The sequence below is a fragment of the Cupressus sempervirens genome, chromosome 5 (assembly GCF_028749045.1).
Source record: "Cupressus sempervirens isolate cs-2001-9-10 chromosome 5, ASM2874904v1, whole genome shotgun sequence".
Classification (NCBI taxonomy): domain Eukaryota; kingdom Viridiplantae; phylum Streptophyta; class Pinopsida; order Cupressales; family Cupressaceae; genus Cupressus; species Cupressus sempervirens.
The window spans coordinates 781,199,896-781,216,048 of record NC_143122.1 but is presented as its reverse complement, the minus strand read 5'-3'; the positions used below and the strand labels follow the sequence as shown (position 1 = coordinate 781,216,048).

The 16,153-nt window shown below is 31.3% G+C and overlaps 1 protein-coding gene across 1 annotated transcript; it reads right to left on the bottom strand.

Annotated features, from left to right (window-relative positions):
* Positions 1 to 2,944: 2,944 nt before the first annotated feature.
* On the bottom strand, positions 2,945 to 3,763 carry LOC149558266 (putative 2' cyclic ADP-D-ribose synthase BdTIR). The gene is made up of 2 exons (XM_089830721.1): positions 3,300 to 3,763; positions 2,945 to 3,158 (listed from the first exon to the last, which is right to left on the bottom strand). The coding sequence occupies exons 1-2, from the start codon at positions 3,761 to 3,763 to the stop codon at positions 2,945 to 2,947; spliced, it is 678 nt and encodes a 225-aa protein (XP_089686847.1).
* Between the last annotated feature and the right edge of the window lie 12,390 nt (positions 3,764 to 16,153).

The window sequence follows — 16,153 nt, the reverse complement described above, 5'->3', positions numbered from 1 at the left end:
TTATATCGTTGCCGCTCCCACAGTTGACTGAGACATCCGTCATTTTTCTAATATGGCACCGGCGGATGGATTGCTCCGAATAAGCAATAAATTGGATTTCTGAGCCACGCCTCTGCAATTTTGGCACCACGTAAACTTGTTTTTGACTCAAGAAGATAGAATTTTCACAATCTATCGGACACAGGAAACAAGGTAAAAGAATTGAAGCTAGGTCAGCCATCTACATTCAGACCTCTAAATGGAGCAATCCCTCTCAGACGTAGAACTGGGAGAGGAACTAAGACATAGCCCCTTCTGATATAAGGTCGCGGGTGGATTTTGAAATAGATAAAAATCCAAGCGGAAGAAGGAGAGCAATGGCATTTATTCTTAGAGGAATGCGCAAACTGGTTTAGAAATTCCACCCGTGTTGTTGGTAGCACCAATAAACGCTTCGAGAAGAATATGTATGCAACATGTGGAATCGCAGATAAAATAGGTGGGCGAAATTCCTTAATTGGAAAATCAAATAAACCACTAGTTAAAATAGCGAGGACCAATCAAAATAGCGAGGGCTAATCACAAATTTGGAAGCCATAGCAAGAACATTAAAACGAGGACCAATCACAAATGAGGAAGAGATAGCAAGAAGATTAATTAGTACAATATAATTATCATAGACCATAGCTTAGGAAAATTGCAGGGCATCGATGAATTGTTGAAAAGCAGTGTGAGAGTATAAGTCTATGCCTATGTCTAGATGTGACTCAAAATGAATAGATCTTATAGAAGAATTACCAGGTCACGTTTTCATTGTACGGAAGAAGCTAAACAGTTTCGATCAGTTGCAATGTGTGAGTTGGAGCTTGGGGTGGAGTTTGGAGTGCATTGCCACTTCTTTGTTGAATTGAAGTTTGTAAGAAATAATGTTATTCGCTATTTGAATATCTCAACTTTGTCTTATTAAAATTATCAAAATTTTGAATGAAAATTTCATATCACTAGTAGCTTATAAGTTGATAAGTTGTATGCTTATAATTAAGGTTTTAAGTATCTGTCATTATTATGATGCTATATCAGTATTTTTTTTGTCAAGTTGTCTAAAACAACCCTAATAAAAAGTGAGAGCAACGGTTGTACAAATATGATACACATATTTACACAAGTCATGCAGTATCACATCATTGATTACTTCATACAACTAAAGGAATGTTTCATTCAATTATGAGTAGTCATCATTGTACCAACAACTTTGAGTTCACAGCCATTGGTGCAATGTTGTCAAAGGAATTGGACAATAACTCAATAAGTATGGATACTAAATTAATAAATATAAGTATCAAATCAACAATTTCTATCACAACCATTGAAAGCAGTTAATTACCAAGCCTCACAACCATTGAAAGCCATTAATTACCAAGGCCTCTCCTTTTAAGTCTGTTTGGTTCATGAAATTGTAGAAATCAGGATTTCTATAAATCTTGATTTAGCCAAATCAAGGTTTTGCAAATCTTCATTCCTATTTTTGTGATTTTACTTGTAGTATTTGTTTCACTCCAAAGATAAGTGGAAAGATACATTTTATGTGTAAGCTTGGTGTTGAAAGCAAACTCTAAAAACTTGTCCAATAAATTTTTTTACACTGCATAATGAAGTTTTTATTTTCTATTCTTTATTGCTAATGAGAATTCTGATAACTCAATTCCTTAATCTTCTATGAATCAAATGGACCTAAGTGATGCTTTCCAGTTTAGAAATCTTTCCTCTTTGTACTTTTTCTATGATTACACAATTTTATTTTATTTTTCCCTAGATAACTAAATCTAATAACAAATATTCAAAAGGATATCTCTGTGTTGAAATACTTAGTGCATCCGGACAAAATTCATGCGTTCTGCTCGAATAATATTCACAATATCATGGTGTATAGATTGTATCATATATGTTGTAATTCATAAATGTTTCTTAAAACGACTGCAAAAAAGTCATTTTTCTGATAAATTTCATTCAATATTTGTAAATTTGTAATCACAACTGACCATGAACTAGAAACGTGGAGTCTATGTTCCTTATTTGTAAACCTACGCAATCAATTTGCAGCCAGCATTGTTAGTAAGAACATGCACTTAAAGAGAATCAGGTTTCAGAATGTGATCAAGCATAATAATCATTTCAGTCGACTTAAATATCATATACAAAAGCTCTAATTCTTAAGAAAAAGTGTTAAATAGTGAAAGTTGACTTATATTTCTAAGCTTAATTTCTTCTTTAGTAAGTGATAATTAAGAGTGACCCAAAAAGTTTAACACCTGCCCAGATTACAGAGAGTACCTATACAAGTTTTTTCATTTAACAAAATAAAATCAATGAGTAATTAAAGGAAGCTATGTAAATAACAAACTTAAGTATCAACACAATCAAATCACACAGTTATTGCTAAAATTATTTCCTCTTTAAGATCTTTAATGGAGGTATTTCATTTAAATACATATATTTTTCATTCGACATTTTTTTTAATCTTTTCTACTTTCATCTCCTTGTCAGGAAGGAAGAAAGATGTTCAGAGATCCCACTCAAGGAAATATGACATCCGAAAAAAAATGTTATTAAAATATTTGGCAAAGAATAAAAACAGTACTGTGAGACCAAAAAACCTCAAATGAGAACGGAAATTAGTTTCTAAGTGAACGAAATGAAACCATTCAATACTATCTACACAGCGCAAAACAGCTCACCAAAAATAGCAAAATTGATAACTTGATTCGAACGTAGACAATTTAAAATTTAAGCTTTCAAAATCTTGGTATCAGGAGTACACAAATATGCCAACTGATTATTACATGACTCATCAATCCTAATCCATCAACCATTTCAATGAACTTGTTAAACCCATTTCAACTTCATTGAAACATACGTCAAGCTCACGTACAGGATCATCTAAAAACTGATCAACCTTACCTAAAGATCACCCAACTGTATCTGCGCACACATCAATGGCTAAATCAACCCTCCCTATGCATTTAATGGCTGCGCCCATTACCAGAGCTTTTTTCTCGCACAGATTCAGATTAGATTTGTACTCATCCAATCTAATTAGACATATGGCCATTTTTATTACAGTTCCTCGCTTGCCATTCAGCGCCTCATCGAGAATACTCTTCACAACCCTCCCCTCGGCCCTCAAAAGTTTGGAAAATAGAAAGAAACCAAAATGGAAAAGAGATCAATCAACTGTCATACATCTTACCAAGTTAAGTAAATTCATAAATTGTACGAATGAGAAATCGGCGTAATTAATGTAGTATTGATTTGGTACTCACCAATTGTCGTGAACTTCGTAGCCAGAGATAAATGAAGCCTCATAAAGAGCCCATTTCCATTCCTCAATCTTTTTTCGGGGAAATCTTCCCTTTCTGTGATGCTCCGAAAATGCTTCTGTATAGACTCCTTTTCCATTAACAATCAATCGGAGGTCAGCAGGCTTAACATGGTAGAATATAGGAATGATTTGCGTGTTAGTGCGCCTGAACATATATACCAGCTCCTCTAAGCACCAGACGGATTGGGCATAGTTAGGGGAGAAAATAGCAATATGAAGAGAAGCACTTCTGATAGCATTTTGTATTCGTGATGGTATGCACTGGCCGGGGAGAAGTGTGTGTGCATCAAGGAAAGGGCGTAATCCAACGGCATTAAGAGTACAGTAAATTGTGTTGGCGATTGATTGTTTCACGTCGGGGCCACGATGATTAATAAATCTGTCACATGGATCTCTGTTTGTCATCGTTGCAGCTGTAAAGTGCCTAGTGCATATACAAAATTTAGAGTCCTAAAAATAAACTTTGAACAGATGGTTTACGAAGCATGATAAAAGTATCAATCAAATTTAGAAACAACGATAAGAAAAGTGCAGATTGCAGAAAATTGATAGCATTACATTAAAACTGTATCAACTGTTAGATTTAAGTACCATTTTAGATACATACAGTAATACAGGAGATTAGATCACAAGATTTAATTACTAATTGAAGAATCACCTTGTCAAATGGATGTGCTTTTCTTCTCCTCTTTAGTTCGTTGAAGAGCAGAGTTGACTTATAAATACGTAAATGATAGAAGAGAGGGTTGAGATTTTATTAGAATCTACAGCTAAGACTGAATAGGATGATTTACATTGAGGGTTGCGTTAAATGGTTAAAGAGATTGATTGAGAGTATTCTTTGAATAGATGGGTAAGATATAAAATTGGTTTGACATTGAATGGAAGTACTTAGGCTTAATATATTAGAATACAGTGCATCTTATTAATGGAATTAGATGAAGATTTGAAATTTTAATATTTAAATAATAATTATTAGATGAGATTGTTGGAAGTAAGTAAAATTAAAAAATACGGTCGGTTTAATTAATTTGATAATAGAAAAATATTGACACATTATTTCAAATAAACATAATTTAGCTAAGAATTATGTTTAACATTTTATAAATGTTATTATAGATTTAGGATATTGTCAAAGTGTCAAAGTCATATTAAAATTATATACAAAATGTGTTAGGTTATGGTTGATTCTAGGTGTTTTGTATCAATTTCTATTTAAAATCACATTATAATTAAAAGAGCAATTTTTTAATTTCAAAGATACTTGATTTACATCTGTATTCGAAAGAATAAATTTAGTTCATTTATAAAATTTAAAATCAAACATTAAGCAATTAAAAAAAATAAAACATTTAGTTTAAAATCTAAGTATCATTTTGAATATAGTATAAAACTATCAAATAACAATATTTACTTCATAATTGAAGAATCACCTTAATGAATGAATGAATGTGTTCTTGAATGTGAATGGCTCGTAATATTTGATTACAATGGATGATTAGGATTGAATGGTATGAGTTAGGTCAAGCTTAGAAGGTATTATTATAAGCTAAAAGGATGGATTCTTGAGATCTAGTGAGGAAAGATATAAAGATTCTTGTTTGAATAGAGGAATAAGATATAAAATTGATTTGATTTCTAATTAGATTGCTTAAGCTTGCTAAGCTTTTCTGAATTATTGGAAGAATGATATTTTCGTATTTTTTCATTTAAACATAACATAATTTGTCTTACTGGTGGAATTGAAACAAAACTTGACATTTTAGATCAAGTAATCAAATAAAATATTTGACTAATTATTACAAAGTGTTGTATGAAAATATTATAATAAAATAATATGATTCATTTGGTTTATTTGATGATGGAGGAATATTGAATGGAATTTTTTTTAAGAAAACATAATTTATCTACTTACTTAGCATTGAAATTATTTATATAAATATTAAGTTAGGGTGATGATATTGTTAGTGTAAAAAGTTATATTGAAATTCTATAATTCAATATGTTACAATATTGTCAACTTTAGATGTTTTCATTTTTAAACCCTTTCTCAAATGATAGTATATTTGAAAGAAGAAACATTGTTTCAAAGATAATAAATTTAGACAATTGGTGGGATGGTGTTGGTAATTGTATGTTCCAAGTTTTTGAGATCTTGGCACTAACATTGATTGATTTATTTATGTCAAAGAATCAAAATTGATTGATTTTTGTATTAAAGTGGTACTTAAATTTTTTATTTCTTCTTTCTAATTGATTGTTTGTATTTTTCTCTGTAGTCTTTTTCATTTTTTCATTGAGATATTATATGAATTTTTTTGTGCTACCAACTGCCATTTTGTAGATGGTCCACATGTCCCAGATGATCTTTGACATTTTACATCAAGTGAAATTTTATAGACGGCTTCGAGATTTTCATTTCTCCATTTCTTAGATTGTTAAATTTCTATGGTTGCCCACATGTCTATCTAGGGCATTTTTCACGTGTCATAGCAAGAAAAATATGGTTATTTGATTTGGTTGCATGTTTTGAGGTGGATGTCAATGGATGAATTTATTGCATTGATCTTCATGCCAATGGTGTCTTCAAATGCAAGAGTCTTTTAAAGTAATTTCCAGTGAGTGATTCTTGTAAAGTAACTTCTAGTGAGTGCTGGGGTAAGGGCACTACAAGCACCAGTAGAGGAAGTAGACAACCGCCAAAGTCCATGGGATGGCCAGATATTAGAGAAACATTGCAGCTCCACTTTCAAAATCCAAAGGTCTGCTTCTTTACAAAATAGAAGAGGTGCTTATATCTATTTATATTCTCAATACTCAAAATTATAAACTAAATAGATATGACTAATTAATGCTTAGTATGTTCTCTTTAAATTCAGGGAAAATAATTATATCATATCTATAATGCCTAATTTATGTTATTTAAACTTAGATGCAACTGCACCAAAACTAGCGTGTACATTGTTTGTTCTTTGAAAGTCTTCTTCTTATAGCTCCCTGTGTGCACAATTCCTTGAAAATCATTCCTTTATGCCAATGCATCTAGTTTTGTCCTTTGTTATGGCATTCCAAAGTCAAGCTTAATTGTTGCAAGAAATCTACTCCTTATTATGCCTTTTAATTACAAGATTATCGTTTGAATGTTTCTACATGGTATGGCTGCAATTTAATGTAAGTTTAGCTATTGAAATTAATATATAATTTATAATTTGGAATGCCAAATGTTTTTAAATCCTCTATTTGGTTGCATTCTATTTAGTTTTTGTAGAGGCATGACATGTATTTAGATTGAGTTTTAAGGAATCTTACAAGGATTTTTATTCTTCATATTAGATTCAAGTTATTGTATTAGCTAAAGAACTCTCTTTTTAAAAAAATTCTTTGCTTGTCTTGGTTTTTCAATTGGGAAATATGTTGGGTTGTCTAGAATGTGGACATAAATATTCAGATTGGAAAAGATCAAATTCAATGTTGTGAATGATAAAATTGATAAATTAAAAATTATATTACTTAGTTTAACTTTTTAGATTTAATCTTTTCTTGTAAGAGAAATTTGTTTGTTTAAAGTTGAGATGATGGGATAGATTATATATTCATTTTTAAGAATAATAATTTTTCTAAATAACTTTATCAATTATGGAGACAATCAATTTTTTCATTTATGTCTTAAAATACACGATATTATAAATTAAGTATTTCAATTTGATTTACAAAGTTATATCATTATTAGTCCCTACCCTAAGACTTATGTTCTCCATTGCATTTTTCTATTTATATATGTTTCAAAAACTGTGCAAAAATAATTTAACGTATCTTTTTCTCCATTTTTCTATTAGAAGGAATTTTAGATTTTAGATTTTATTTTTCCATTGACTGAGCTAACTTTTCCTTGTAGTCTTTTTCATTTTTATATTGAAAATTGAAGAAAACAGTTGTAGCAAGTGGGAGATAGTTAGTAAGGTTAAAAAACCTGGCAACTAGTAGTGTAAGCCTTGACTATTATGTGCCATTTTGCATTGATGATCTCTAATATAATTTAGTGACTTTGATTTTTGAGTTCATTTGGTTGTGAGCATAGAATAGCAGGAACGATGGGAGCTTTTTGTAGCTACCATTCACAGCACTAGGTTTAACTACCTAGCTTCACCTAATAGTTGGCTCATATGTAGAAATGACGAGGCAAAGCACTTGTTTCTTCTGCTGGAACTGTTAGGCATTTGCAATTCATACTGCAGTTATTCATTTTGAAACTAATGTTTACGATGTTATCCCCAGGCAAGGAAGCAGGAGTTTTCTTGAGTGGAAACTCTCACATGTATTTGGTGAATAAGCGGCTAAATAACATGTGCAAGATTTTAATTAACTAGTTTTTATACATTGTTATCCTCTTCTTGTGTGATTTTAGTTTAGTAAATCATTTTTACAAATTAGGGTTATGAAAATTAAAATTGATTTTAAGTTCATTAAACTATGCCAAACATTGTAATAAAAGATGTTCAGAGAAGAATTTATCTATTTGAATCAAATAAAAGATATTCAAAGAAGAATTTATAATCAAACTCCTAGAGATATTGTTCATCATAAATTTTCAGATATATGGCATGTTGTGAACTATGTTTAAACTTCACTGTTCAAACTTAGAGCTTTGAAATCTATTTTGTTTAAACCTGAAAAAATACGATATGCACAGATAAGAATTTAGCTGCTAGGTTCAATGCCAAAATAACACAAATGTGCAGTTTAAAGAGCTAGAGAGACAAATTTTGGAAGATTAGGTAGCTATAATTCGATTCAAACAATTGCACGATTTTGCACCAAAAAAAATCTAATGAATTCTTAATCTAGCATTTATTTAAATAATAATACACTTAACTTATATCTCTTCCTTGTAATTCCTCAGGAAGGACGAACAAGGCTGCATTTATCAGAAATACATTTAAATCCATTGCAAGGAATCAGTTGCTTTACTACATTAACAATATAATTCAAGCTATGAGAGAATAGTTTAGTGATCATTAACATGAATTGTATGAATCACTTGCTTTACTACATTAACAATATAATTCAAGCTATGAGAGAATAGTTTAGTGATAATTAACATGAATTGTATGAAGATAAAGTAGGGAAGAAATAATTAGATTTCTCCATCTAATTCTAGGCATGGAAGAAGTGTACCAAATATTGCCATTCAACTACAGATCGGGAAAGTGAGAAAAAAGGTAGTGGGGACAACATAGAAGAAGCCTTCAATTTGGTGGGTAGCATCTCCTCTTTCTTATGTCAAATAATTAAAAGCACAGACAAGAACAGTGCTAATATATTGACATTTTCATAGAAAATAGAGAATTGAAGATGCTGATATGATGAAAACTTTGCAAGAGGTAAGAATGTTGCAACATGAAATTTAAACCATAGCATTAATTTTACAAATATATCTTCTTTTTAATAGAAGGTAAGGACTCATGCTACAGCAACGCAACTCTTGTTTTGTATCGTGATGACCTCTTCGGAGAATAAATAGGCTTAAGTGGATGGTTTCAAAGTGAATCAAAGATGATATGGATGAATATAATATATAAATGTTAAAATGTTAAATCTAAAAACATTGTAGGATGAGATTGGTGAGAAATATGTTGAAGTCTATTTTTAAAACCTATAAATATCAAAGATTATATGCAATCAAATAGCTATCCTAAAAGAGAGAGATTAATAGATTCTCTATGAAATCTCAATAGTTATATTGATCCAAAAATTATATATAAATAATACAATTTCTAATAAATTACCCTTGATAAATGATTAAAAATTATAAAATGAAATCATATGTAGTTATATACAAGATATGAGGATTACAACCTTGAAGTGGAGAAAACCAAAAAGGGGAGAATGAAATTAACACACATTGTCAAAGCCCAAAAATTATTGGAAACCAATAGGAAACCAAGCACGAAACTAATGGGAGAGTATCCATAAAATCTATTCCATTAATCCATCCAAGATAAATAAAACTCATTTTCTACAATGCTGGATTGAGGGAGAAGAATATTTGGTGGATGAATGTATCTCTCCTTCTTTAGTAGAAAACTACTTTGCTTGACCTTAAATGGGGAAAGAAGAAAGACCTATGAAAGGAAACACCTTGAATACATCTAGGGATTAAGGCTTGTTGATGTTTCCTTGCACTTGAACTCTCAATGGAATTAAATGCTTGATAATAGATGCTTGCTTGCACTTGAATATCTTGAATGCACAATGGATGGGTAAAAACTTGCTTCTTGATCACAAGTTTCTTGCATGAAAGATCATGGACTATAAAAATGAGAGGGGTGGATTTCTTTTATAGACATTTTTGGGCTCATGTTTTGTAAAGGTGGATAGTGATTCCAAACCTTGGAAGAAAATCTTTCCATTAGAGCTTAGGCCAAGAGTTTCCCTAAAAACCAAGGACAAAGCAGACCTAGTTGACTTTTTCGAAGAAAACGTTGACTTGGTCAACTTAGTCTAGATAATGTTTTTTGGAAATCGGTTCAAATGTCTGAAAGAAAGATAAAATATTGTGGTGAAAAGCATAGCCTTCTAAGAGCTTAGGGAAAATCACAAAATCTAAAAATGAATGCATATGTTTCAGGTGGAAAATGAATCATGTGACATGGTGGAAAGTGTTGGCAAGTGACTAGGTATAAGAACATGAGTGTTTTCATTTATGAAAATATATTCATCTAGTGAGATCACTTGAAGTAAAAGTCAAGTTTTTATTTTGGTTAAGTATGAAAAATGGCTAAGTAAATAACAAAAAATTTACTAGTATACAACTTTATCTTTTTAGCGAGCTTAAGAGAGTATGTTTTATTGACCAAAATTTTTATTGTAGTTAGCATCATGTTTTAATATGATGTTGGTATGCTTTCCTCACTTAGTATGGTGGTTAGCAGATGTTATGGTTAAGAAATGTGAATAAAAGTTCATATCACAAAGTATAGGATAAGTTACAAACTTAAGGCATTTTGCCTAATGAATTGAATTGCCTTGTCAATTCAATTACTTGGCAATGTAGGGATGAAGTTCTGGATGTTCACCCTAAATTTGAAATTATGAATAACTGAATTTGCAAATATGCCACATATTTTTAATCATTAAAGTAGATTCGATAAAATGTTTTAATGGGTATATAAACGGGCCATTTTTCACATGAAAAGTATGGTAATGATGTAAGAGTATCTTGGATTTCTTAATTATCCTACTCATTTGAATTGGAGTTTCTTAGTTACTACTTAGTAGCTATTGTACCTTTTGGTTTGGTGGATACTTCTACCTTCTATCACCAGGTTGATTTTTCTTGGTACATATGTTCACCAAGTGATCCTTTGCTTTTTTCTTCAACTCACTATTTACTTCTTTCACTGAGTGTGTTTAGTGACTTGGCTTGTCTATTTGGCAATGCTTAGGTCCTTTGTTCATTGAGTTTTTTGTTTGGTTCTTCTTTGAGAGGTGACTTGTGAGTTTGATTCAATATATTTAATCAATCATTGGGCACCATGTTGACCTACTTTGGGTTGATGAAAGATGACCTATTGAGTAAAACACTAAGCTTGATTGAGTACAATTTTACTAGGTCAATGAAGAATTTTAAGAAGGAGATTAAGAAACTCAAGATATATTTGAGAAAATATTATTAGGTGAGCGATAGTTATGGCCAAGCAAGATGAAGAAGAGAACTGGGTATAGTGATGACCAAGCAAGCCGATGTAAGCCGAGCAAAACAAAATAGTAGATATTTATGTACCTATTGATGACTAAGCGAAAGAACATAGTGATGACTGAGTTTTAGAAGATTAATAGTTTGTGTCCAATAATAATTTTTTAAGGCTAACATAGTTGATGTTTTGAATCAATCAAAAAGCATAAAAGATAAGGATTGAAGAGCTGGAATATTTAATGTATTGTTCCTCATGTTTTTCTGTTATAATAGGTACCATAATTCTCTTGGCATGTCAACTTTTTTGGGTTTTTGTGGTAAACCATATCATACTCCTTTGAGCTTTTATCAGTTGGAGGATTGAGTAGTCTTTTGTCCTTAGGTGCTTAAGCATTTTGAGCTGTAATTTGTTTTTATTATATAGACTATGGTTACTTTTCAAGAATATTCACAAATGACTTATGTAGATGATTATAGGCTTGATCATCACTTTTTTTTGGTGAACTAGTGTTTCTAAGAGTTCATCAAAACAAGAGCCCCATCCAATACGAGAAAGGCTCTAAGATAATACTACATTTTATTATACCTTTTGATATCTTATAGATAATTGGTCTTTTTGCTAATACTTGATATTTCCACCTATGTTATTACACAACCATGGTGTTTCTGATGTTTCAATGTTGAGATAGTATATTCTTGATGTGATGCATTTTCTTAATTGAGGTGCTTTGTAGATAGAGAATGTAAACCATTTTTGGGGCCCATTAGTATTCTTCAACATTAGAGTATAACCCTCATAGGTGACGATATATAGTAGGTTAGGGTCAAATATATAGTAGATTATGATCCAGTAAGATATAAATGATGAGACTTCTTCTACATGAGAGGATGTCACATAGTTGATAGATGTGTACCCATATCTTTGTATAGGCTTCTAGGAGTAATCCTATACCTAGTGGGGGAAGATTTAGTGTCTCACATGTTTGCATTCTATGTCATGATTATTTTGACCCAAGAGGATATTTTATTATAATTACTTGTTTATTTGCATATTGAGATTCTTGAATGGCTATAAATTATTATGATTATGAGTATTGTAGTGTCACCCTGGTAACATGATTTGAATATTTTGTACATGGATTTATGTTAGTGATAGGATATGTAACACTATTTTGCATAAGATACGTTATGAAATATATAATTAATGTGTTTCTTATGTGAAGATTTTGTTTCATGGATTTTCTCAAAATAAATAATTGAAATGATTTAATTAATATTTGAACGTTGTTTAGAGATTCTAGTTGCAACTGCATGAACTAATGCAACAATGTTAAAACCCTGTGGATAAGGAGTTTCTGGGTAACTGAATACACAAAAAAATATTAAGCCAAAACTATAGCAAAACTTTGAATAGAAAAAATATTACAGACCTCATCAAGGGAGAACTTGGTAAATCGAGAAGGAAAGAAGAGGAAAGGACATACGTGAACTTAGAGATCAAGAGATCCAGAGATTTGCATCATAAAGTTCATTTCTAACCTTTCACAGGAAAAAGGCATTCTTTAATTATCTCCTCACATGTTTATTTTGATATACACAAAAATTTAAATTTGAAAATGAAGCCTAAACTTGTGTGTATGTAAATGCATGATCTACTTGAAATCTTATGTCTTAATTCTCCGTTATGGTGAATATTTTTAGGTGTGTTGTTTTGAGTTATCTTTCGCTAGGATGCATTTTTTCTTGAGTCTGAATAGTTTCTTGGAATTGAATCCCTGCGAATGAAAAGCACCTTGAGATCTTGATCTGGAGCTTTTCGGTTAAGATGATCAAAGAGGTGTCCATAAATTCTAGATTTCAATTCATAGAATCTTTATATAGTTTTTAAAAGTACAACAATACTGAGTAGATGCGGAACTCTGCATGCACCCTACTATCGACCGCTTTTCTATCTTCATTAAACATATATTCCATTTGTTTAAAGAGATGTGCCAAAATATTATATTTCTTTCTCTTCTAAATATATGCACTGTTGTAAGAAATATTTTTATAATGATTTAAAATAATTGAGAGGGGGGGGGGGGGGGGGGGGTGGGGGTGAATATGTTATCCTTTGGTTCAGATGTACCAATTCGACTTTCATTAATTTTTAACAGATTAATCAGTCTCAGATACCCGCCTAGTCTGTATAGTATATCAATAGCAAATAAACTTTTCATGTAGTTACTTATCTCTTTGTTTCCTATATGTGTCAACTTCCAGTAGATAAAATATTCTAAAAATATAGCATGCATAACAATCACATTCACACATGAAAATAACACTTTGACACCAATATTTAATGCACGAACCCAATTTACAAAAAAATATCATTATTAAGTTCAACGTGGAGTAATTGAGAGGAGCTAAGTTTGTTATCAAATGTAGTAGGTAGGGTTTGGGAAACAAGGAGGTTGTTTGGTTGCTTGTGATCATAAGTTTTGATTCTTTTTGAGGCTTCCTACTAGATTTCCAATATGGGCTAGCTAGGGTTTGGATCTTGCAAGGTCATGCCAAATTATTGTTGTAATTACTGATGTATTTGGTTGTAACCTGGAAGGCCTTATAGTCGGGCATGTTGAATGAAAATCTTATGATTATATTATGAGAATTGGTGTTTTTCTAGATCTAAATATGTGTGTTACTATTATTCTTCTATTGTTTGGTTAATTGTTAGGGGCTCATAAATCTCCTTTGTGGATTCTTGTGCCTTGTACTATGTCAGGTGGTATCAGAGTGAAGATTGGATTTGGTTGATCCAAGGTGGATTATTTGTAGAGAGTTTACAAAAATATTTTTATATGCCTCCAAGAAGATTGAACATTAGGGTGGTCAATAATCTCTCTAATGATGTGGAGACTAGGATTTCAAAGAAGGATAGATAAGATTTCATATTAGAGCTAGGGATGATGAAGAATGTGTTGGCAATCTAGCTAAGGTAGACATTGGATGTTGTCATTTATGACAAAATATCTTCAGTATGAAGAAGGCAAGCCTTGAGGATAAAGTTATGACATTTATACTCAGAAAATTGTCTATGTATCATATAGATTATCTTGTTAAATAGATAAAGTTTTGGTTGGCCAGATTCACATAAGTCATATTGGCATGTGCGTACTTAAGGAAAGATAGTATAGACTATGATGATGATGTATGCTAGAGTGCAAGTCAGTACAGATACTACAAATAGAGTTACAAGCAGATTACCAATTACAACAATATATAGGGAGAACATAGCATAACAGAGAAATGGATATTTTGGGTTAAGGAATTATTTGGTTTACAAAATAATTAGTTAAATAATTGGGGAAGACATCCTAGATGTTAACCCTGAGACAAAAAATTATAATAATAAAAAATTTAAAGTGTTTAAAAGCATGAAGGTATGTGATATGTGATATGCTAATTCTGGTGTATGATCATCGGAATTTTAACTAAATTTTTTTGTTGAGAAGTAAAGGCAATATCTAAATAACTAAATTTTAGTGTTTCTATCTAAAAATCAATTTTATTCAAATATATGATCTAGAAAAAATCATTCTAGCTAATTTATATATGGTCTCACATTTTTCCAATTGGAAATGTCTATTAAATGCATGTTTTGTACTAATTTGTATCCAGTTACTAAAGAAATAAAATTATTTCAGAAAACTAACATTTTAATAACTCTTACTATTGTTTTTTGATATTTTTTAATAATATATAGACACTATTTTATAGAGCTCAAAGTAAAGAATATTATCATATACAGTTTACAATATTTTAATTATATATGGCATATTGTAATTAACAAATTCTACAAGTACGTATTTTAGCACTCGAGAAGATGTCAATTTTGAAAAAGGAAAAATAATTAAATCATATTAAAAAAATTTAAAAATCACATGACGTTTTAGAGGAGAGAGTCCTCTTCAAGAATGTATAGTTTTTCTTTTGGTTAGAATAGATTTGTTTTGAAAAATGTGGTGGGAGATGAAAACTGTCAATTTCAGGTTAGTTGAAATTTGAATTGTTATAAAAGAAAAAATATAGTTCTAAAGCCAATTTTTTTTTTTAATTTTAATTGTTCTAGTTATATGTGTTATCTATAACATAATATAAGATCTAAGGGAAATAAATTTATTTCCATATATTTTTGTGGTGAGAACTAGGGCCCTAAGTTTCAGTATTTTTCCAATTGTCAAACCACATTTATTGTGGGAGTTTTTAGGTTAGTTTATAATGGCCCCAGCCAGTGGTGACTCAGTTGTTGATACTTGTGTTCACACTGCTGCTTTGGAAAGCCATGGTGCCTCCATTGAACAAACATCTTTGCAAGTTCATCCCAAAGTTTTTTCATGAGGTAATCCTCATATTATCCTTCTTTTGCAAGAATTTGATGCTGCTTGTGATTGGTTAGAACAAAATACCTTAATAGGGTATTTTGTGGGTAGGACTCCTCCTAAAGCTATGCTCTAAGAATGGGTTAACAAGAGTTGGACTCCTCTTGGAGTCCACCTTGACACTGTGAAAAACCTTACCAAAAGATTTTTTTATTTTGCTTTGCCAACCCATTGTAGGCAGATGCAGTTTTTAGCAATGGTCGTTGGTCTGTGTGTTTTACCGTTCTTTCTTTTCAAAGATGGTTGATAGATTTCACTATCTTTGATGAAAAAATTCTTAGGGTTCCTATGTGGATAGAGTTCTCAGGTTTACCCTTGCCATGTTGGCCTTCTATTGAGTCCATTGCCAATACTCTTGGCAAAGTTATTACAAAGAATCATGAATTTTTTTTCAATACTCGTCCTTAGAAACACATTTGCATTAAGCTTGATCTCTCCAAGTATCTTATGGATTCTGTGGAGATACAAATTGGTTCCCAAACCTTCTCTTAGAAGGTGCTTTATTTGAACCTACCTAACACCTGTTATAGGTGTCAGTCAATGGAACACAAGATTAGGGATTTCCCTTTGGTTATGTCGAGGGTTAAACTCTTGCCTAAAGAGGCCCTTGTCAAACTAATAGAAGGGAAGAAAAAAGAAGAATGGACTACTATTGGGCACAAGGGCAAGGCTCCCTTG